Source organism: Eumetopias jubatus, unplaced genomic scaffold (assembly GCF_037043125.1).
Source record: "Eumetopias jubatus isolate StellerSeaLion01/CBP00866 unplaced genomic scaffold, mEumJub1_p1.0 scaffold_10, whole genome shotgun sequence".
NCBI classification, from domain to species: domain Eukaryota; kingdom Metazoa; phylum Chordata; class Mammalia; order Carnivora; family Otariidae; genus Eumetopias; species Eumetopias jubatus.
Window position 1 is genome coordinate 97,090,461 of NW_028274816.1, and position 24,259 is coordinate 97,114,719.

The 24,259-nt window shown below is 37.3% G+C and overlaps 1 protein-coding gene across 2 annotated transcripts in view; it reads right to left on the reverse strand.

Moving 5' to 3' along the window:
* EFCAB3 (EF-hand calcium binding domain 3) overlaps positions 1–24,259 on the reverse strand; it is a 129,666-nt gene that overhangs the window by 104,514 nt on the left and 893 nt on the right. Inside the window, exons 2-14 of one of the 2 annotated variants that reach the window (XM_088027266.1) lie at positions 19,198–19,251; positions 18,429–18,533; positions 17,706–17,759; positions 17,001–17,105; positions 14,132–14,182; positions 13,378–13,482; positions 12,542–12,595; positions 11,616–11,720; positions 10,877–10,930; positions 10,132–10,236; positions 7,713–7,766; positions 6,961–7,065; positions 390–443 (exon numbers count right to left, since the gene is read on the reverse strand). In XM_088027266.1, the coding sequence (XP_087883392.1) occupies positions 390–443; positions 6,961–7,065; positions 7,713–7,766; positions 10,132–10,236; positions 10,877–10,930; positions 11,616–11,720; positions 12,542–12,595; positions 13,378–13,482; positions 14,132–14,182; positions 17,001–17,105; positions 17,706–17,759; positions 18,429–18,533; positions 19,198–19,251 (1,005 nt within the window). Of the gene's footprint in view, positions 1–389; positions 444–6,960; positions 7,066–7,712; positions 7,767–10,131; positions 10,237–10,876; positions 10,931–11,615; positions 11,721–12,541; positions 12,596–13,377; positions 13,483–14,131; positions 14,183–17,000; positions 17,106–17,705; positions 17,760–18,428; positions 18,534–19,197; positions 19,252–24,259 lie in introns of those variants that run through there. The other variant, XM_088027267.1, reaches the window with a different exon arrangement.

The window sequence follows — 24,259 nt, forward strand, 5'->3', positions numbered from 1 at the left end:
GCTCTATTGTTTTATTTTTGCCTAAATTATGAGTTTGTTCACATGGTCATATTACCTGTATGTGTAATTTGCCTTAGCATTTTGCTATTTGAACAGTAGAAAATAAAATTATATTGCTGAAAAACTCCAAAGAACATAGACGTTGTTATTTATGCATTACACTGTGGCCTTTTGAATAAGAAGTAGGTAACAACTGATTATAATATTGAATAACATTTAATTTATAAGGCTGTTTCTTTAGTTATATATACATTACCAGTTAAAAGAGATATAATGACAGGATTAATATATCATGAATAGATAACAGAAAATACTTCAAAAATAACTTGTTTTGTTAAATATTAAGAAATTATTTTTATTATGCCTTATCACAATTTCTTCTCACTCACCTAGAAGTTCATGCACTTCATCCAGAAGTTTAACCATTTTAACTCTTCTCTCCTCTACAAGGCAAGACAAAATTTAGATATAGTCCTGCTAGGGACTGAATTGTGTCCCCTCAAATTTATATTCTGAAGCCCTAACCTTTTTATTAAAAAAGATTTTATTTATTCATTTGAGAGAGAGACAGAGAGAGTGCACAAGGAGGGGGAGAGGCAGAGGGAGAAGCAGGCTCCCCGCTGAGCCAGCCAGGAGCCTGATGTGGGGCTCCATCCCAGGACCTGGAAATCATGACCTGAGCTGAAGGCAGAAGCCCAACCATCTGAGCCACCCAGGTGCCCCAGCCCTAACCTCTGAGATGACTATTTGGGGATAAGGTCTTTAGGAGGTAATTAAGGTTGTGAGGTCATAAGGGTGAAACCCTAATCTGATAGGACTGTGACCTTAAAAGAAGAGGAAGATACCCCTTTCTCTCTCTGTCTCTCTCTTCCTCCCCCTGTGTCTCTCCCTGCTCCCCATCTTTTCTCTTCCCTGCTATGTGAAGACACAGTGAGAAGAGAGGCTCTGCAAGCATGGAAGAGAGAATCCCCATCAGAAACTGAATCAGCTGGTACCTTGATCTTGGATTTCCCTGTATCCAGAACTGTGAGGAAATAAATTTCTGTTGTGTAAGTCACAGACTATGGTATTTTGTTATGGTAGCCTGAGTGGACTAATACAGGTCCCCATTACATAAAATTCTTAAACTGTGGAGTAAAGTATAAGGATTTACCAGTTGCCCAAAGATCCCCCCCAATTAGATATTTTATTTTCACACTATATAAGCACAAGGTTGAAAAAAATATCTAAATATGGTAGATACATCTACTCTATTCATTCAACTTTTTGTGTTCCTCATTCATCAGAATGGAAGAAGAGAATTTATTTTCATTTTTTTTAATATCAGCTTTATCTTCTTTTTTTTAAACATATAATGTATTATTTGTTTCAGAGGTACAGGTCTGTGATTCAACAGTCTTGCACACTTCACAGCGCTCACCATAGCACATACCCTCCCCAATGTCTATCCCCCAGCCACCCCATCCCTCCCACCCCCCACCACTCCAGCAACCCTCAGTTTGTTTCCTGAGATTAAGAATTCCTCATACCAGTGAGGTCATTTGATACATGTCTTTCTCTGATTGATTTATTTCACTCAGCATAATACCCTCCAGTTCCATCCACGTTGTTGCAAATGGCAAGATTTCAGGGGAGGAAGAATGAAGGGGGGGGTAATCAGAGGGGGAGATGAACCATGAAAGATAATGGACTCTGAAAAACAAACTGAGGGTTCTAGAGGGGAGGGGGATGGGGGGATGGGTTAGCCTGGTGATGGGTATTAAAGAGGGCACGTTCTGTGTGGAGCACTGGGTGTTATGCACAAACAATGAATCATGGAGCACTACATCAAAAACTAATGATGTAATGTATGGTGATTAACATAACAATAAAAATTATTAAAAAAATAAAAAAAAATAAAATGAAAAAAATACCAGCTTTATTGAGGTATAATTAGCCAATAAAATTGTAATATATTTAAAGTGTACATCATGATGATTTGATATACGTATACCCGAAAGGAATCCCCCATCTAATTAACTAACACATCTATCACCTCACATATTTATCTTTTTGTGTGTGTGAGAACATTTAAAGTTTCTACTCTCTTAGCAAATTTCAATTATATAATATAATGTTATCAACCATGTTTTACATTAGGTCCTCTGACCTTATTCATCTTATAGCTGAGAGTTTGTGTCCTATTGCCATTTTGTTCATAATCATTTTCTGGCTGTTTCATAATTCCTTTGATCTTTCTTCTCTTGGTCTCTTCCTTTGTAATTTATTTTCTTAGTGGTGTGCTTAGATTCCATTCTCTTTATCTTTTGTGTATCCATTATAGGTTTTTGCTTTGTGGTCACTATGAGTTTTATTTATAAAACCTATTTATAACAGTCTACTTTAAGCTTATAAGAACTTAATACATACCAAAGGTATACATTTTTACTCTCTCCCCATTTTATAAAGTTTTTGTTCTCACAACTTAACATCTTTTACCTGTGTATCTACTAACAAATTAATGTAATTATAGTTATTTTTAATACTTTTGTCTTTTAATATTCATACTAGATTAGTGATTTATCCCCTACTATTACATTAGAATATTTTGAAATTAACTGTATATTTACCTTTAGTAGTGGAATTTATATTTTCATGTTTTCGTTACTAATTAGCATCCTTTTGTTCAAATTTGAAGAAGTTCAACACTTCTTTTTTTTTTAAGATTTTATTTATTTATTTGACAGAGAGAGAGACAAAGCAAGAGAGGGAACACAAGCGGGGGACTGGGAGAGGGAGAAACAGGCTTCCCGCTGAGCAGGGAGCCCGATGCGGGGCTCAATCCCAGGACCCCGGGACCATGACCTGAGCTGAAGGCAGACACCTAACGACTGAGCCACCCAGGCGCCCTCCTTTAACATTTCTTGCATGGCTACTCTAGTAGCCTCACTCCTGAAGGAGTGATGGACTCCTTCAGCTTCTGCTTGTCTGGAAAACTCTTAAAAAAAAAAAAAAGATTTTATTTGTTTATTTATTCATTTATGAGAGAGAGAGAGAGAAAGAGAGAGAGTGAGCTGGGGAGGAGCAGAGGGAGAGGGACAAACAGAGTCCACACTGAGAAGCCTGACATGGGGCTCGATCTCACAACGCTGAGATCATGACCTGAGCCAAAATCGAGTCAGGAGCTTAACTGATTGAGCCGCCCAGACACCTCTGGAAAGCTCTTTATCTCTCTTTCAATTCTGAGGGACAACTTTGCCAAGTACAGTATCCTTGGTTGGCAGTTTTTTTCTTCTCACACTTTGAATATAGAATGCCACTCCTCTCTGGACTGCAAAATTTCTCCTGAAAAATCTGCTGATAGTCTTATGGGGGTTTCCTTGTATATAACACTTTTTTCCCCCGACACTTAAGAGTTCCTCCTTGCCTTTAACTTTTAACAATTTAATTTCAATGTATCTTCGTGTGGCTAGCTTTGCTTCATCTTATCTGGAACTTCCTGGATCTTGTCTGTTTCTTTCCTCACGTTAGGTAAGTTTTCCTGTCCTTTTCTCTCTCTCTTCTCCTTTTGGGAGATATTGTGTAGTGTGAACATTGGTTCATTTCCTGGTAGCCCATAAATCCCATAAGCTATCTTCACTCTTTTTCTTTTCGCTCCTCTGTTTGGATAAATTCCACCGCCTGTATTTGAGTTTGCTAATTCTTTCTTCCACTGATCTAGTCTGCTGTTGAAACTCTCTACTGAATTTTTTAGTCCAGTTATTTTATTCTTCAGCTCTGGGATTTCTGTTTGGTACTTTCTTATGTTTTCTATCTGTTGAAATTCTCACTTTGATCATGCATTGTTCTCTTGTCCTCAGTGAACATCATTTTTATGATCATTATTTTGAACTCTTCATCAGGTAAATCATCTCCACTTCACTAAGGTCTGTTTCTGGAATTTATTCTTGTCCTTTTGTTTGGAACATATTCCTTTGCTTCTTCATTTTCCTTGCCTCTCTTTACTGGTTTCTGTATCTTACACAAAAGAGCTACCTCTTTTATTCTTAAAAAAGCTTTTTATTTTAAGTTTTTATTTGAATTCCAGTTAGTTATCATACAGTGGTTGTATTAGTTTCAGATGTACAATATAGTGACTCAACACTTCCACACATCACCCAGTGCTCATCACAAGTGCCCTCCCTCATCCCCATCACCGATTTGACCCAGCCCCTCACTCCCCTCCTCCTCTGGGGATCATCAGTTTTTTCTCTATAATAAGAGTCTGTTTCTTAATTTTTCTCTCTCTCTCCCTTATTTTTTTCCCTTTACTGTTTGTTATGTTTCTTAAATTCCATATATGAGTGACATCATGTGCTATTTGTTTTCTCTGAATTATTTCACTTAGCATAATACTCTCTAGCTCCAAATATATATGTATATATGTATATATGTGTGTGTGTGTGTGTGTGTGTGTGTGTATACACACACACCACATCTTCTTTATCCATTCATTAATCAATGTCTTGCTAGACTGGTCTCATGTAGGAGATAAACCTTACTGTTCAGCTTAGCCTGAGCTCCTGGTTGTCTCAAACCTTTTTGATTAGCTAAGCTGCCTTCTTTGTTTTCAGTGGCTACCAGTAGTTGAGGGTGTGCCAAGACTTGTCAGTGTTCCAAAATGGAGGAGCTCAGGCAACACCTAGATGTAGGCTGATTTTTTCATTTTTTAACTTGTCAAATATTTGCTGGATGCCTACATATATGCCAGGCCCTATTTTCAGTGCTGGCAATACAAAGCAAACAACATGAAGTCTCTGCTTCTGTGGCAGCAATTACTAATGTCAAAGCAACCACTGGGTTACAAATAATTTCAGGCCAAACAATAGAGCATAGCATTAAAACAGAAATTTATTTAAAGTGCTTTTACTATCTCTCTCTGTTCCTTGGATCTCTTTGGTTTCTTTGGTTATATATATATTTTTAAAGATTTTATTTATTTATTAGAGAGAGAGAATGAGAGATAGAGAGCACAAGAGGGAAGAGGGTCAGAGGGAGAAGCAGACTCCCCGCCGAGCAGGGAGCCTGATGTGGGACTCGATCCCAGGACTCCAGGATCATGACCTGAGCCGAAGGCAGTCGCTTAACCAACTGAGCCACCCAGGCGCCCTCTTTGGTTATATTTTTAAAACTCAGTTCTCGGTACCTTTACTGAGCAGAGGCAATAATATTTATTTTGAGACATTCAGCTAGATTGTCCTCTAGATAATTTAGGGTGGGGCCATATTCTAATTCCAACAGGAGCTTTATATAGTCTTGCTTGACTAATGTGTTACAGAGTTATGAAAAAAGGGTTAGAATTAGAAAAGAAATAGGAGACCACTTTTTTGACAAGCAGAAAGTCTTGATTTCAAGCATCATCAGATCATATTAGATAAGCTTAGGTAAACCAACACTTCTAGGATGCTTATCAAACTATTAATCAGTCTATACAATCATTTCAAGATATTAAAGATGTTAAGATGCTTAAGATACTAAGAGTTATATAGAGTACTCTGATCAGATGCTGTTGCTAAAAATCGTGCCAAAAAGTACTAATCCCATGGGGTGCCTGGGTGGCTCCGTCAGTTAAGCATCTGCCTTCAGCTCAGGTCATGATCCCAGGGTCCTGGGATCAATTCCCACATCAGGTTTCCTGCTCAGCAGGGAGTCTGCTTCTCCATCTCCGTCTACCCTTCTCCCCTGCTCTCATGCTCTCTCTCTCTCTTGCTCACCTGCTCTCTCTCTCAAATAAATAAAATCTTTGAGTATTTAAGGGAAAAATAGTTATGATTCAAGTCTATGGGGCACCTGGCTGGCTCAGTTGGAAGAGCATGTGATTCTTGACCTCGGGGTTGTGAGTTTGAGCCCCCATGTTGGGTGTAGAGATTACTTAAATAAATAAAACTTAAAAAAAGATTCAAGGGTGCCTGGTTAGCTCAGTCGGTTGAGTGTCTGCCTTCAACTCAGGTCATGATCTCAGGGTCCTGGGATTGAGCCCCTTATGGGGCTCCCTGATCAGTAGGGAGTCTGCCTCTCCCTCTACCTTTGCCCCTCTGCCTGATTATGCACGCTCTCTCTAATAAATATATCAATCTTAAAAAAAAGAAAAAATCTTTAAAAAGTACTAATGCCACATAAATTTACTAATACATATTTTTCTTTACATGATAAAGGTTAGCTATTTTTTTTAAAGATTTTATTTATTTATTTGACAGAGAGAGAGAGAGCACATAAGCGGGTCGGGGTGGGCAGAGGGAGAGGGAGAAGCAGGCTCTCCACTGAGCAGGGAGCCCAGTGCAGGGCTCAATCCCAGGACGCTGGAGTCATGACCTGAGCCTGAGGCAGACGCTTAACTGCCTGAGCCACCCAGGCACCCCAAAGTTTAGCTATTTCAACAAATTAACTGTAGTGGGGGTTGCTTAGTTAAAATTAAGATTCATGGGCTCTGCCTACGACCTATTTGATCATAGTCTTGAGGGGGTGGGTAATTTCTGTGTAATTCAAAGCTTGATACTTATGAATTTAGTGTAATTGTTAGATATATATTTATTTTGCAACAGTACAAACAACATTTAACAGTTTCCTGCGCTCTTCCCATTTCTTTTTGTTGCCCTCTGAAATCCTTTATAATTTTCTCTCCTACTCCTCAAAAAATATAATTTTCTGTCCTACCCCTCAAATGTAATTTTTTGTTTTGTTTTATTTTTTAATGTTTACTTGATCCCAACACTGACTGTCGTTTCGTTTTGGTATTCTCTGGCATAGGAAGTCTGCAAGCAGCAATGTGAGCAATTACCGATATTTTATCTAAGATTAATATTGAGACAATATATCTCCATTCTTTAGGATTGGATCTCTATAAACTTCTGGTTTTTCCATGAAATTAATAAGTATGTTTGAGAGGTTTCCACAGGAAAACAAAAATTTCCTTACAGGGCACTGTGTACTTGAAATGCTCACCATCAATTGGCAAGTGAGTGTACAGTTCCTCAATTTCTTCCTCCTCAAGTGAGAATCCCATGTTTTCAAGAACATCATCTAGTTTACTGATATTGACTTTTCCTCCTTAAGAAGGGAAGAGATAAGAATAAAATAAATTTGTATTTACGCCAGAGAGGGAAAAAATGTTTGGTCACATAAACTGACCAACACAAACAGGAAGTAAGAAGCAATGTCACCATAAAGGTCTAGGAATGATCAAAAGAATTAGTTAAGGATTAGAAATAGAAAAATTCTCCCTGTCCGTTTTCCAGAAAATACTACTACAGCAATTTCTAGGGTAAGTTTACCCAGAAGAAAGAGAAGAGCAGGCAAGACAGGTGAGTTATAGGAAACAGACAATCAATACACAAATTTCTTACTATTAAGACTTCAACCTGGTGATGGGTATTAAAGAGGGCACGTTCTGCGTGGAGCACTGGGTGTTATGCACAAACAATGAATCATGGAACACTACATCAAAAACTAATGATGTAACGTATGGTGATTAACATAACAATAAAAAAATTTTAAAAAAGACTTCAAATTTGCAACAATGACAAAATAGCATAGGCAATTTTCCCAAATGTGATTGTATACAATTAAGAATGCCAGCTCATTAAAAAAAAGAGTAACATAATTAGCAATCTAATCATTGAGAAGTAAGAGATTTTAGAAAAGTAAATGCAAAAGCTTGAGGATGTTTTCTCTTCCCCAGCACGCTTCTCACTCACCTCTGTATGTCTTCACTCCATCCATCAATCTATTCTTATACACTTTTCTATTATCTGTAACATAAGGGTCAATTTAGTTTACAAGAAGTGGAAATTGAGAAAGACAGTAATACTTATTTTTAGATTTTGTAAGTTATTACTAGTTATAATCCAAAGAAGGAAGCAAAGAAATGACTAAGATTCTCAAGGTTACTATTCATTCTCTGGCATCTGATGTACTATTGGTGGAACTCCAACACATTGAATCAGATTTTTTTCTTTTCTTCTTTTCTAAAATGTCCCTTCTTTCCCTTCTACAACTGTTTTATCACCTTCTTCCTATCTTTGGCTTTAGACTGATTATAGATGCTGGTTCCAACATTTAAAAATGTTTATAACAGCAATACCCCAAAGAGAACACTACTCTCAAATTAAGATTTAAATGGTAAGGACAGAATATTTTATGTCAGAAGTGGCTCTTTCTACTTTTCTCTTTATTTTTAAACATTGAGTTATGATTGACACAAAGATTGTGAAGTTTAAGGTATACTGATTTGATACATTTATATTGTAATATGATTGCCACTGTATCATTAGCTAATACTTCGATCATGTCAAATAAATATTATTTCTTTTTGTGGTGGGAACAATTAAGATCTGGCTACTTAACAACTTTAATGTTTACAATACAGTTCTGTTGTCTGTAATCCCCATACTGTGTATCACATCTCCAGTACTCATTTATCCATTAGTAAGTATGTATCCATAAGCAACATCTCTCCATTCTTCTATTACTGCCCTTTCCCCCTCTGGCAACCATCAGTTTGTTAGTTTGTTCTCTGTATTTATAGGTCTGATTCTGTTTTTTGTTTAATCTTTTTTTTTTTTAGATTCACGTATGAGTGAAGTCAAATGGTATTTGCCTTTCTCTGCCTGACTTATTTCACTCAGCATAATACCCTCTAAGTCCATCCATGTTGTTGCAAATAGAAAGACCTCATTTTTTTTTAATGGCTGAGTAATAATCTATTGTGTATATATACCACATCTTCTTTATCCATCTTGGGCTATTTCCATATCTTAACTATTGTAAATAATGCTGCAGTAAACATAAGGGTGCACATTTCTTTTTAAATTCGTGTTTTTGTTTCTTTGGGTAAATATCCAGTGGTGGAATTATTGGATCATATGGTATTTCTACCTTTAATTTTTTGAGAAACCTCCATACTGTTTTCCACCATGGCTGCACCAATCTACATTCCCAATAGCGCGCGAGGGTTTCTTTTTCTCCACATCCTTGTCAACACTTGCTATTTCTTGTCTTTTTGAGTCTAGCCATCGTGACAGGTGTAAGGTGATATCTCAGGGAAATGCAAATCAGAACGACAAGGAGATGTTACCTTACACTTGTCAGAATGCCTTTGTGGCAAAATTTTAAGCTTTTATATTTTTTTCTGGTTCTTAGAATTCACCAGGTTGGCTACCGAAGACTTTTGTTTTCCACTAGGTGGCGCTATAGCTTAAGTTTATGGCTTTCCCCCTCCAGACTCTGGGTAGTTTGTTTTCTGAGCATGCTAACTGTAGCTCGCTCTAGAGGATGCACTTGTGACCCTTGCACAAGGAGCTAGCAGCAGAGTCGGGGGAGGTGTGGGTTTAGCATCTGAACATTGGGGATGCCTGACAAGTACAGGGAGATCCCAAGGTATGGTACTCCCAGAGGCTCGTGGGTCGACTTCCTGCTGAGCGCAATCTCTTTAATGCCAATTAAAATTCATATCTGCCTCTTTCCCTGTCAGAGAGCTCCCACCTTAGTGCTCTGGGTGCTGGTGGAGAGAAATGGGTTTTTCCAGCTGGTCCTGCTCTGCTGGGGTAGCCAAGCACTCACTCACTGCTTTCCTTTCCCCTGTGGGAGAGGTCACTGTGGTCTATGCATCCCTCCCTTGGGGGAGAGCGGTGCCGGGAAAGTTTCTCTTACTGCCTCCACTGTGGCCAAACTCCTATTTTTCTTCCTTTCTTTTTCTCTGATGGTGGGCTGGAGTCTGCCTCCAGGAAGGCTGGACTTCTGCAAATTCTCATGCCTGGGTCAGCACTCACCTGATCTTTGCCTGACAGCAGTGAGAGAGGTGTAGGCAATTTTGCTGACTGTGTTGATTCTGCAGCCCTGTATGGAGGTTGCCTGTCTTTTACCAGTGGCACTTGTGAGCGAGGCTCCTCCTGGGTCCCTTAGAGTAAGGTGCTAGTTCCCAAAACATTCATACAGGCACTCTTGTTTGTGTGTGGGTGTCCAATTCATTGATTAAAAAAGGAACAACTTACATGCCATGTTGCTGATGTCATTCCCTTTAAAATTTTTAACAACACTTTAAAGAGTTATACTTCTAGAATTTTATACAATAACTCAATATTCTCTGAAATCCACTGCAATGCCTGAAATGCTTACCATCCAATGGCAATATGTTCAGCAGATCCAGGCTTTCTTTCCTTGTTAATTCAATTCCTACATTTTCCAGATAAAGTTGTGTGTCACTGGCATTAATTTTACCACCTTTAAAAAGATGGGAAATATGATATGTGAATTTTCATATATAACAATCCTACTTTAAGATAATTGTAATAAAACAGCAGTATCTCAACTTGCTAGAGATGTAACTGCAGAAGACCAAGGACACAATGAGGCCTATTTAACTGCATCACAAGAGGGGGTTAAAAGATAACATGTTTCCCTTAAGCCTTGTCAAAAGAATGCTTTTTTTAATGCTCTAAAAAATATAGAGACAAACCAACCAGCCTATAAATACACTTCTTAAAAAAATGATAATTCTAGGGGCACCTGGGTGGCTCAGTCAGTTAAGCGGCTGCCTTCGGCCCAGGTCATGATCCCAGGGTCCTGGGATCGAGTCCCACATCGGGCTCCTTGCTTAGCAGGGAGCCTGCTTCTCCCTCTCTCTCCCTCTGCTTGTGCTCTCTCTGTCAAATAAATAAAATCTTTAAAAAAAATGATACTTCTAAAATCACAGGTAATAAAAAGCCCATCTATATTCTTAAAAACAAATATGTCATCAGCATATTGGTAAAATAAGGCTTGTGTACAGTTTTAGAATACTGGGATATACAATTAAAATATGGTATGTACATACAACATAGGATCTTGATTTTACATCTTTTCATCATTACTTCTCACTCACCAGAAAATAAATTTGCTGTACCCATAAAGGAGCTCAGTGAAATCTTTCCATTATCTGAAATACAAACCATAAATCATATATAAACAAAATATGTATTGCTATTGGGAATAGGATCTCTTTTTTTCCATGAAATTTTCTAAGTTGTCATTCCTTACATGAGGAAATTTGTTGATGTAAACATTTTCTTTTATATCCAACCACATTATAGAATTCTAAAGACGGTGTTTTAACAAACACTAAATTAGATCTTTAATTCTTTAATTCTTTTCCATTTGATCCTTTTTACTTAACAGATATCTCTTTGGTGCCATATTATTGGTCTAAAGTGAGATATCGCTGACCCTCTATTTCAACCCAACATAACATTCATATTTATTAAATGAGAATATGATCACCTCTAGTTGTATATTACATACCAAAAAATTCTAAACCTTTGCTACTTCCTCATTTGGTTTTGTCCATTTCTGACCTTTTCTGATATCTATTTCAATAACTCCTGTTGTTTTGTCTGAAGTGCTGTTTTGTTTTTCCTAGCTAAATTTAAATCTACCAGTGCCCTATTGATCCTCTGACAATACTGGGAATAATAACCAGAAGTCATATTTCTCATCCTTGAGGATTAAAACTCTATAAGTACTTCTAACTTTCTAAGTGAAGTTGAATAAGAGTACTCAGATTTCATGAGAAGATTTCAAAGATTTTTCTGACAGGAAGTGTAAGTGGTAAATGAAATACTCACTGTCAGTTTTCAGATGATTGCGTAGATCTTGGATTTCTTTCCTTTTAAGGTCATAGTTCAAGTTTTCCAGAATGTTTTCTATTTTATTCTCTAAAATTTTCCCACCTTAAGAAAGAAAGAGGAAATAAAAATGTGGAATTATGCCTAAAATTAAAAGAATTCTAGTTAAGTCTATGCACCAAACCCTAATGGGAGGGAGAAATGCAAATGTTCAAGGAAAACACAAAACTAAGGTGGCAGGGGGCAGGGCTGGGGAATGTGAAGAAAAGAACATATCCCTTACATACGTTATAAGATACTCTGTTAAAATTTGTTATAGACATCTAAAGCAAAGAAAATAAGTGAGGTCAATTACTCATTCTTTACTTATTATTCATAATGGGGGAATATGTCAGAAATAACAGCCATAATTCTGGCTTCTGAGTTTGAAATCATTATAACTGTAAATTACTTCTACAAATTTACTGGTTATTGAACTTGAGTTGTAAGTCATAAAGGGGAATGAAAAAGGTTAATAACCTAACTGTTAAATATAACAGAGTGGTTAGGAATATGGGTTTAAATCCTCTTCCAGTGTTCAAACTGTGTGACCTTATTAGGCAAGTGAATCTGTATCTCCCATCTGTAAAATGGTGCTAATATAAGTACATATCTCTTAGGACTTTTGTGATAATTAAATGGGTTGCTAGATGTATTTAGAACAGTGCCTGGCATTATGATCAAAAGAAAGTAGCTATCATTATCATTAAGCAATTAAAGGGATTTCCTACATCAAAAACTAATGATGTACTGTATGGTGACTAACATAATAAAATAAAATTAAATTAAAAAAATAAATGTAAAAAAAATAAAGGGATTTCCAAAAGGAAACATAAAACTTAAAAGGTCTCATTTTTACTTGGCTTCTTATTATGCTTATCACTCACCTTGAAAAGTCTTTAAACCATCTAGCAACCGACTGCAATACACCTTTCCATCAGCTATAAGAGAAGTCATAATTGATGTCATGGAGAAAGTGACACAGAAATTCATAACAAGAGTACAGCCTATTTCTTTTTTTTTAAGATTTATTTATTTATTTTAGAGAGAGAGAGTGCATGAGTGGGGGTAGGGGCAGGGTGGGGGAGGAAGCAGACTCCCCTCTGAGCACAGAGCCCCACACTGGGCTCTATGCCAGGACCCCAAGGTCATGACCCTAGCCGAAACCAAGTCGGACACTTAACCAACTGAACCACCCAGATGCTCCGAGACTATTTCATAAAGACAATAATGTCACCTGATTGGCCTTACAAATTTATCTAATTTCTTATCCACCCATCCTTCTCCTCCTTGGTTTTAAGAATAAAGGGAAGGAATAGAGTAAGGTTTTATATTTATCTCTTTTACTGTTCTGAAACATCTTTTTGATTTGACATTTTTTACATGACTTCCTCTTTCCCCCCTACTTCTTTTTCTCTATGCGTTAGGACTGTCAGACATTTCAAAGTCAATATCTTAAACTAAAATTGATCAATTTAAAAATCTTAATTTCTTTATGAAGTTCCCAAGCTAAATCCTAATAGAATTAGCTCCATCCCTTATAATAGCCTCCATGAGGGCAAGGATTTTTGTCTTTAATCTCATAACCTAAGAAGAGCTCGATAAATATATTGACTATAAATATATACTTAATGAATGTTTAATGATTCCCCACCTGCCCCAACAATATATGACACTCAAACTACATTCTCCTAAAGGCCACAGCAGTATCAGAAATGCTCACAAGTAATTGGCAGAGTTTTTTGCAGCTTCCAGAGTTCCTTAGGTGTGAGTTCTATCCCTATGTTTTTCAAAACATCACCTACTTCATCAAAATGAATCTTGATTCCTTTGAAAAGATAGAAATTATGACTGATGAAAAACTTAAGAGTTATGAATGATTCTAAATTATGAGTTTCATCTAGGTTTAATTGCAGAATTGAGACCAGGGTTGATAAAAGTGCTAAGTCAAGACTCTAAGGAAATGTCAAAAACAGAACTAAACCTCATAATTCTAGAGAGGAAAAAAATACCTTTTGAATGCTCTAATAAATGTGGGATAAATCAACACTCTGAAATGGGAATTGTATAAGAGACCAGAACCACTTATATAAATGACTATATAAATAATTCTATAAAGATGGTATCTATATTACTTTTTATTTGCCTATGTGATAAGTTATTCAGAAAAAAGATTTATACCAATGTTTTATCATGCCAATTATTGTGGTAACATAGATTTTTGGCTGTTCAAACAATGGAAAGTGAAAAAAATTTCAGAGAACGCAGGATATTTTACTAAGACATAAAAATGCAGTAGTTTTGCTCAAAAAGTGTACAGCCCAAAACCAATCTGGATTATTGTATAAAAGACACCATTAATATACCAAGAAGAATAATAATGTCAGTATTATAGGAATAAAGTACTTAAAAGTATAACAAAAAAGCATGAGAATATTGCTATTTATAATGACTTTTTCCTATCAGCTTTCACTCACCTCTGAACGGCTCTACATTTTTCATGAGCGTATTCAGCTTAACCTTTTCATCTGTAAGATAATGTACAAATGAGACCCAGCCATAATGACTCAGATCCAGAAAACATCACAAAAACTTTATATTGTAGAATGAAACAGTGAAATTTAGAAACTTATCCCAATTTGTTCTATAAATGTATCCCAGATAAGCATGGAATTGAAGAATCAAATTCTAAATACGATAAATATATAACACAGAAGAAGAAATTGTAGTATAAAATACCAAATTCTATACATAGCAGTGCTAGGAAGTTATTGTTTGTTTGTTTTTTAGTTTCAGGTATAAAATTTATTGATTCAACACTTTCATACATCATCCAGTGCTCATCACAAGTGCCCTCCTTCATCCCCATCACCGATATGACCCATCCCCCCACCTACCTCCCCTTTGGTGACCATCAGTTTGTTCTCTATACTTAAGAGTTTCTTGGTTTTCCTCTCTCCTTTCTTCCCCCACGATTGTTTGTTTCTTCAATTGCACATGAGTGAAATCATATGGTATTGGTCTCTCTCTGACTGATTTATTTCGCTTAGCAAAATTCTCTCTAGCTCCATCCATGTCATTGCAAATGGCAAGATTTCATTCTTTTTTATGGCTGAGTAATATTCCATTGTATTTATATACCTCATCTTTATCCATTCATCAGTCAATGGACATTTGGGCTCTTTTCATAATTTGGCTGTTGATAATGCTGCAATAAATATGGCAGTGCATGTATCCCTTCAAATGAGTGTTTTTGTATTCTTTGGGTAAATACCAGCAGTGCTAGGAAGTTTTAAAAGCATTGCTGGACCTGCTTTCCATTTGGCTTGTTCTACTTTAGAATCCAGGAGTATTATGATGTTTGGCCACCTTATTATCACAGGATTTAAAAGCAATGTATATTGTAATATCAATGTGTTCACCTATCTAAAATATTGTAGGTGGCTACTTCCATGTGCAACCTTTACTCAGCACATTCTTCATGCTTCCAATTCCACAGCCACCAAGATTTCTAATCTTTTCTGAATCCCTCATTTAATTTGTGTAATTACTGGTTGAAAGTCCTCATATCTAGGGTCGTATCACCCAGCTCCCTGAGGGTATCATTCATATCATAGTCTTTGAAGCCCTGCTTACCTCTCTTATACGAGGCAGTATTATTTAGTAGAAAGGGCAAACGTTTGAAATTATATAAACCTATATAGGCTTCTTTAGGGCTGACACCTGCACTCTGCCACTTAGCAGCTATGTGGATTTGAGCAAGTCAATTAACTTCTATGATTGACCCTCAATTTCCACATCAGGGAAACTAAGATAACAATCTACTTTTCAGAGTTGTTGTGAGGACTATTGATAACATATTTCAAGTGCCAAGTATTGTTTGTGGTATATAGCAGGCATTTAATACTTCGTAATTATTGAGGAATGATGTCAGCATTATGGCAGCATAAGACATCCCTCCTTTTTGTCCCCCTTTTTAACAACTAAATTCAGCAACCATCCATGAACAAAAGTATCTCTGTGGGCATTGTGGGATCCAGCACCATATGCCAAGGAACCTGGTAGGAATTTGCCCACGTGGGTCTTAGGTAACAATGAGATGGACTGTACTACAGGCTGCAGAAGCAGCTGCAGTCCCCTCAGCTGTGGTTGGGAAATCCAGGAGAGTGGTGACACTCACAGTGAGAGGGCTTTGTGGAGGTCCAGCTTTCCTGAGGAGAGATTCCAGCACTCCACCGGAGCAAAACAATATGAGTTTGGATGCACTGGAGAGGGTAAAAGGAATCCTGCCAGTGCTGCCCCACCCCCAAGGCAACACAGTGCAGGGCTGCGCTAGCTGGTGACAATCTCTCCCCAGGATGGGGGGTGGGGAGGGAGAGCTGTGAGTGACTTCCTAATTACCCCAGTTGTGTGTAATACTGCTGAGAAGCGTCCAAAGTGTTGAGGTGAGGCCTCTGTGACTGGGGAAAAGGATGAGATCAGGAATAGGCAGATAATACTAAAGAGCATTAAACAATGTGGTTTCTGCTGATGGCCTTCAGGACTCAGTAGGGAAGTTTGTCCATGAACTGCTGGAACAACCTCATTTGAAGAACTCCACACCTGGCCTATTGGCCTATTGGCACCTCCAACACCCATAGTGCTAAACCCCCACCCGCCCTCAACTCTGCAGCAAGCGCCCTGTGCACGCTCGTGAATGTGGTGGTGAGAGTAAACAGGGAGTGCCCTCAGAAAACACTCCAGAGTCTGTGGGCAAGGGAGAAACCACAAACTTGAGCTGTAGCTCAACCTTTTGGAAAACAAAAGAGAGGTTTTCTTTCAACAGCCAGCCTGATGTGTTGTTAAGAAGCAGAGAAGACGTACACGCTTAAGAATTCTGCCAGAAGACGGAGCAAGAAGTGTAAAGCAGGTGTATCCATACAATGTTAGAGAAAGTCCCAGAAATAAACAGGACCAATGAAAAATATCTCCCTCTTGAAGAGACTCTTCAAAACAAGTAGAGATTTGGGGAAGTGATTACTTGTCTTTTCTGCCATTATATATTCTTTCTTTTAGTCTAGTTCAAATTTAGGGTGATTTAAGGGATTTTGACTTTTTTTTCCCCCTGATTGTAAAATTTCTTCTTTAACTTTCCTTTGTTTCATTTCTCCACCTGCTTCTTGGGTCTGTCAATCTCTCATTGGCATCTAGGAATTTAGTCCTGCAGGGGGGAGTCACTATTTTAACAGATTACTGATTTCTGATTTAAACACTAATGATCTGAGTTAATACCTTTTTTCATATGAATACCTTTGGAAGTTTTATTAGAGGAGCTCGCTCTCCCTAAAGGCACAACAACATGCTCACCATCAGTTGGCAGATGGTTGCACAGGTCCTCAAGTTCCTCATCCTCCAGCTCATAACCCAAGTTTTCCAGGATGCTTTCTATTTTAGAGGTACGACACCTTCCACCTCAGGGAAGAAGGAATAGGGATAAAATATAGGAACTGATATCCAAGAAAAATACTGGCTATATTCACACACCAATGGAACAAAGCCATAGCACATTAAATAAAAAAAAAAAAACTGTGTAGGGCTACATGTGGGACATGTTCAACACATTCCACAATAGAGATTTATTGTGGAAGCCAGGAATAGAATATATTCTGCCATTCTCATCTCAGGGGTCCTTTATACAGTTTGCAGGAAAGATGTATTTAGAAAAAAATCATATGTTATATAAATTATAGGTAATTGTATTTATATAATAATTCCATATGCTACCTTTTTATATTATGAACTATATATATAATATATATATATGGTGAACCTCATTAATTATGTTAGACAATAACTAGAGCTCTGGATAGCAAATAGATTTTGAAACCCTTTCAGTGTCAGAGAACTATAAATTATCACATTGGATGTAGCTGCATCTAAAGTAGATCTACAGGCTAATGGGATAATAAAATCAATAAATTAATTATTGTATAATGATAAGGGCTTTTAAAAGTTAAGGTAAAGTCTGCAGATCTTAGTTTTACTTGCCTTTTTATTGAGATTCTCACTTACCAGGAAAAGCTTTTATATAATCGAGCAATGTATTTTTCTCTACCTTTCCATCAGCTGTGAAATAAGACACATTTAAGAAAAAAGGTTATATGGACAGTCAAAAAAAGAATAGGAAGAGCATAATTTCATAAATACATACTTTAAAAATTTCTTAAGTTCTATGCCCACATTTTCTAGGCCCACATACCTCTCCATAAGAAAAAAAATAAGATGAAGAGAAAATTCTTAATGTGCACAGTCTGACCATTCTTCTACATTGAAACAGAGATACTTTTTTCCCCACTCTGATTTCTCCTTTTCTGTCCTCTACTACCTACTAAAATTTAGCCTTCTTTTTCTCTTTGTCCTGATTAAGCTTCATTAACCTCAGAGTACTGATACTCTTTTTTTTTTTTGAAGACTTTATTTTTTAAGTAATCTCTACACACAGTGAGGGGCTCAAAATTACAACCCTGAGATCAAGAGTCATATGTTCTACCAACTGAGCCAGCCAGGTGCCCCAGAGTAATGATACTCCTAATGGCAGGACAGAGGTTTGAAGATATCATGGCCTCTCAAAACTATAAACCTAAATGTCAAAGTCATAATTTCTTTACAACTAAAGGTTGATCTTTTTGCCTTTTAGACCAAATGGGTCCATTCTTTAGATGCTCTCACATCGAAGTTTACACTAGCACAGAGATACTCCATACATACATACACAGTGGTATATAAAATACCTACCAGTAACTGGCAACGTTTTCAACAGCCCCCAGAGCTCTCTATCTGTAAGCTCTAGCCCCATGTTTCCCAGTGTTTTGTGTATGTCCTTGGCTTCAACTTTTCCTCCTTTAAAAGATAGAAATGGTAACAGATGAGAATTGCCTGCCTCCTGAACCCAAATGATGAAGTGTCTAAGCCTGCACAGGGTTATTTACAGTTATCAGAAGTTATTTCTTGAGTTCTAAATAAAATACTTATTTCTAATGCTCTTAATGACCTCAGAGGCGTTAACCCAGATCATAGTCAAGGAATACATAGGAGGCAAAGTAATCTAAGTTATGTATAGGCAGCTACCTAATCTAAATTGTACTATCATTACAAAAATCTGTTACTCTTCGCTCTGCCTGACTTGTGAGATAGATTATCTTCACTGCCCACGTTATCTGTATCCCTGTCAAAGTTTCACCTTAAAATTTACTGGGTTACAGTAAATGTTAGTTAAATATTTTAAGTGAATGAACAGGTGTGTTGCCCATTGGACTGAATCACAAAATAAAAATGAAGTTTCAGAGAATATAGAACTTGTTATATAGAGAGAGCACCACAATATTTTTGCTGGAACATAAATAATCCAATGTAATCTTCATGTCATTAGGATCAAACGTTAATCATTAAAGAGCTAGAAGTTAAAGGTCAATGACAGAATAAGAAAACACAATCTTAAATATGTATGTGAATGTGAAGTATTTGCATTTTAGTTTTACATCTTTTCACAAAACATCTTGCTTACCTGTGAATTTCTTAATTTCCTTTAGCAGTTTATGCAGATCAGCCATCCCAGAAGCTAAAAAATAAGCCACAATTCAGACAGATAAAATTGTGCACTGATTGAGAAAGATTGTTAAATAGAACAAAATAATTAATTTTTTCTTTATGATTTGTTGTTGAAAACACATATGCAGATAAACAGAAAACTACTCTCTAAAAATGTTAACTATTAATTTCATTATTTATTCTGTTTTCTTTTAATATCTCAGCCTCTACACACCATGTAACATCTCCCTCCTCAGGCTTGTTCTCTTCACTTTATACCACCTACTATACCAGATTCCCAGAACAAGAGCAAAATCTTCCACTTGGAATTTTAAGTCTAGCTATTTCCCCATTTAACATTCTCCAGTACTGACACTGGAGCTTAGTTTTTTGAATTTTTTTCTACTAGATATGTTCATTCCATACTCAAAGATTATGAGTGCCTTTAAATGAAAAGAATGGGGGCGCCTGGGTGGCTCAGTTGTTGAGCATCTGCCTTCGGCTCGGGTCGTGATCCCAGGGTCCTGGGATAGAGCCCTGCATCAGGCTCCCTCCTCGGCGGGAAGCCTGCTTCTCCCTCCCACTCCCCTGCTTGTGTTCCCTCTCTTGCTGTGTCTCTCTCTGTCAAATAAATAAATAACAAATCTTAAAAAAAAAAAATAAATGAAAAGAATGTATGTATTCTGTATCCACCTAGACATCCTAGCCCAATAAGTAGCATAATGCTTTGCACACAGTAATACTAAACACTTTAAAATTAAACAGTGAAATGGAACATGTTAGAATAATAGAATTAAGCTCTTATATTAGGATATTTTTCCAGGATTGTAGATGCAGTATATTTTAGGGCAACAGCCCCAACTTAGAAATAATGCATATTATTAGCATTTTCTTACCAAAAAATATGCTATTTATTACTGTGGAATCCCATTTTTCCTTTGGGGTAGTTTCCAGTATGCCCTCTCCATACACTGAGTTTACAGATTTGCCCCTTGGGGGCTTGTGCTACATGGACAGCACAAGGTCATTTTATATAAACTTCCAGTGAACTATTAGTTAACACCTATTAATTACCATAACTGGAAAGTCCTCGTTGAAAGCCTTGAATAGTGGTTAAATAAACATATTAATTAATTCAATTTCTCATTCATTCAACAAATATTTATAGAGTATCAAATATAGGCATACATGTGCTAGGCACTGGGGGATATAGCAGCGAGCAACACAGATGTGGCTCCTGTCCTCACAGAGCCTTCATTTATTTATTACTTATTTCACTAAGCCTAAGTAAGAAGACACTTTTGATCTTTCTTTCAGCCTCTCTATCAGGACACATTTTCAGAAATCTCTCTTTTATTTTTTATTCTAACAAGGAAAATTTGTGCTGATTTCACAGGATCAACAGCTAGGGGATAATAGCTAATTATGTATATAATAATAATGGGAATCATTGAGGGAAGCAGAGTACTATTTATTTGATCTGGGTTTATAAATGCTTATCTTTGCTCCATATGTACATAATGCCCTCTAGCCTGAGGATTAAACCCAATAGCTTCTCACCTCTCAATTTTTAATTGGAGATCTCAGTCTGTATTTCAGTTATTTAGTTTCTTTTCTCAGAAAAAAAAAATAGTTTGATCAATTTGTTGGCTAGGGTAATGTTTCAAAACCTTTTATTTTACTATCCACAAGTATTTATTTCCTCTTCTTCTTGGAAGCTTCAATAAAATGAAAGGAAAGTAATAAAAATATAATCACTCACACAAAAAAATAACAACAATATAGGAGAGGAGATACCAGTGAACAAGAAACTTCACAAATATTTAGAAATTAGAAAGCAAGTAAGGTAGTGGTAACTAATTTAGCAGAGCTGAGGAAAGGAAATTATAACATGAAAACTTATGAGTGGTTAGTAATGAAATGTCATAATTGAAATGTCTCTGACAGGTAGTAAACTCAAGTGAATAGGAAGTAAAGGAAATCCTTTCTGGAGGAATGCATTTCATTTTAGGTATCAAAGAATTCTCACGGTAATTTTTCAGTGACATTGAACAGCATATAGTAAATAACCAAACACATAGGGAAATAAGGACACTGTAAATGAGAATCAGAAGAAATAAAAGAGAGGAAAGAAAAACCCACAATTTATTAATTGGAATTATGAGACCAAGATTATAAGATAACTATGTAAACTTGAAACTATCTGCAGAAAACTAAAAAACATGAGCCACTAGATTTGAAAGAGAACAAAGCTGAATTTCTGGAAATTGAGAATAAAAAAACAAAAGAATACATGACAAAATACAAAAAAGGATATAAACAACAGGAATACAGGAAATGAAATCAAGAGGTAAATAGCTAGATGCAATGGCAGACAAGACACAGCTGAAGAGTGAGTGTACTGGATGCAAAACCATCCAGAATGACCCACAGGAAGAAAAATACAGAAAATATTGAAGAGGGGTTAAGTGTCACAGAGGATGGAGGAAAAAGGTTTAATATACATTTAATTGGAAGTCTACAGAAAAAAAAGGACTATGCGATAGAGACAATATTGGAAGAGACAGCAGCTGAGAATTTTCCAGATCTGATGAAAGAGTCCAATTCTCAGACTCAAGTGTCCCAGAGAACCCCAGGGAGAATAAGTGGAAAGAAATCCATTCCTATTTTCCACATTGTAGTGAAACTTCAGAACTAAAGAGAAATGTTTTAAAAGAAAAGAAAGATTATTCTCTAAAGACCAATATTCACAGCTGACTTCTCATCAGCAACATTATAAAGAAGAAGATAGTGGAATGATAACTTTAATGAGCTGAACAAAAATAACTATCCACCTAGAATTTTAAACCCAGAGAAAATATCTTTCAAAAATAAGGGTAAAATAAAGATGTTTTATGTCAAACCCCCCCACAAATCATTATTTGTCACTAGGGATCCTAAATAAAGGAAATTACTTCAAGCAGAAGAAAAGTTATCCCAAATGAAAGGTCTGAAGTAGAAGAAAGAATGAATAGCAAAGAAAAGGCAAAAGTGGGTAAATCTGAATGAATATTGGATTTATAAAACATTGCTCTAATAATATTTTGCTGAGGTAAAAGAATATGAGATAGTATTAAAAGATATGAAGGGGGCGCCTAGGTGGCTCAGTCAGTTAAGCATCTGCCTTCGGCTCAGGTCATGATCCCAGGGTCCTGGGATCGAGCCCCGCATCGGGCTCCCTGCTCAGTGGGGAACCTGCTTCTCCCTCTCTCTCTGCCTGCTGCTCTGCCTACCTGTGCTCTCTCTATATCTCTCTGTCAAATAAATAAATAAAATCTTAAAAAAATAACCTATAAAAGATATGAAGCAACATTAATGTAGAAATGCAGGCACTGGTATTTTTGATGAATATGAGGAGTATATGCCTTGGTAATTAGAGTAAGAAAATTAGAATTGCTGTTTTTTAAAAAGTTCTTATTTATTTACTTGAGAGAGAGAGAGAGAGAGAGAAAGACAGTTCAAGCAGGGGGAGGGAGAGGGACAAGCATACTCTGTGTCCAGCACAGATTCCAACGTGGGGCTCCATCCCAGGACCCTGAGATCATGACCTGAGCCAAAACCAAGAGTCGGATGCTTAACTGGCTGAGCCACCCAGGCACCCCTAGAAGGCTATTTTTTAATATATGTATGTTATGTAATCTCTACACCCAATGTGGGGCTCAAACTTACAACCCTGATATCAAGAATTGCATGCTCATCTGACTGAGCCAGCCAGTTACTCCTAGAAAGCTATTTTATTTATTTATTTATTTATTTATTTATTTATTTAAGATTTTATTTATTCATTTGAGACAGAGAGAGAGAGAGAGAGCATGAGCAAGGGGAAAGGCAGAGGGACAGGGAGAGGCAGACTCCCCGCTGAGCAGGGAGCCAGATGTGGGGCTCAACCTCAGGACCTGGAGATCATGACTTGAGCAGAAGGCAGATGCTTAACCATCTGAGCCACCCAGGTGCCCCTTCTAGAAGGCTATTTTATTTTTTATTTTTATTATATTTTATTATTTTTTTAAAAGATTATTTACCTGACAGAGAGAGACACAGAGAGAGAGGGAACAGAAGCAGGGGGAGGGGGAGAGGGAGAAGCAGGCTTCCCACTGAGCAGGGAGCCCGATGCGGGGCTCGATCCCAGGACCCCGGGATCATGACCCAAGGCAGACGCTTAACGACTGAGCCACCCAGGCACCCCTAGAAGGCTATTTTATTTTATTTTTATTTTTTTGTAAGATTTTATTTATTTATTCATGAGAGATGGAGAGAGAGAGAGAGAAGCAGAGGGAGAAGCAGGCTCCCAAGGAGCAGGGAGCCCGATGCGGGCCTCGATTCCAGGACCCTGGGATCATGACCTGAGCCGAAGGCAGACGCTTAACCATCTGAGCCACCCAGGTGCCCTAGAAGGCTATTTTATTTTTTATTTTATTTTTATTTTTTTTAAAGATTTATTTATTTATTTGAGAGAGCGAGAATGAGAGAGAGAGTACATGAGAGGGGTGAGGGCCAGAGGGAGAAGCAGGCTCCTCGCCGAGCAGGGAGCCCGATGTGGGACTCGATCCCCGGACTCCGGGATCATGACCTGAGCCGAAGGCAGTTGCTTAACCAACTGAGCCACCCAGGCGCCCTAGAAGGCTATTTAAAGAGAAGGTAAAACATTGCTGTTTAAAAGTTCCTAGGGTAGGCCAGGAAGGAATAATGTAAGTTGTTGCCAAAACACAGGGTGAAGGGATCAGGAAGTTGGAATATTACAAATGTATAGAGGAACTGTTGGTTCACAACCTTGAAAGCTTCCTGGGTGCAATCTAAAACTGGCCCCATAAACAGAGGGCAGAGAGAGACCAAAGAATGAGGCAGAGCACTCCAGATTGGTAGATGGCAGATTTAAGAAGCAAGGGAACTTACATACAAAGCTTCTCCTGGGTGGCCAGATGAAGAGTAGATCTCTGCATCTACCCTCCTGAATCTTAAAAGTTATAGAGGCCTTAACTGGGTTCAGTCTTGTATACTGT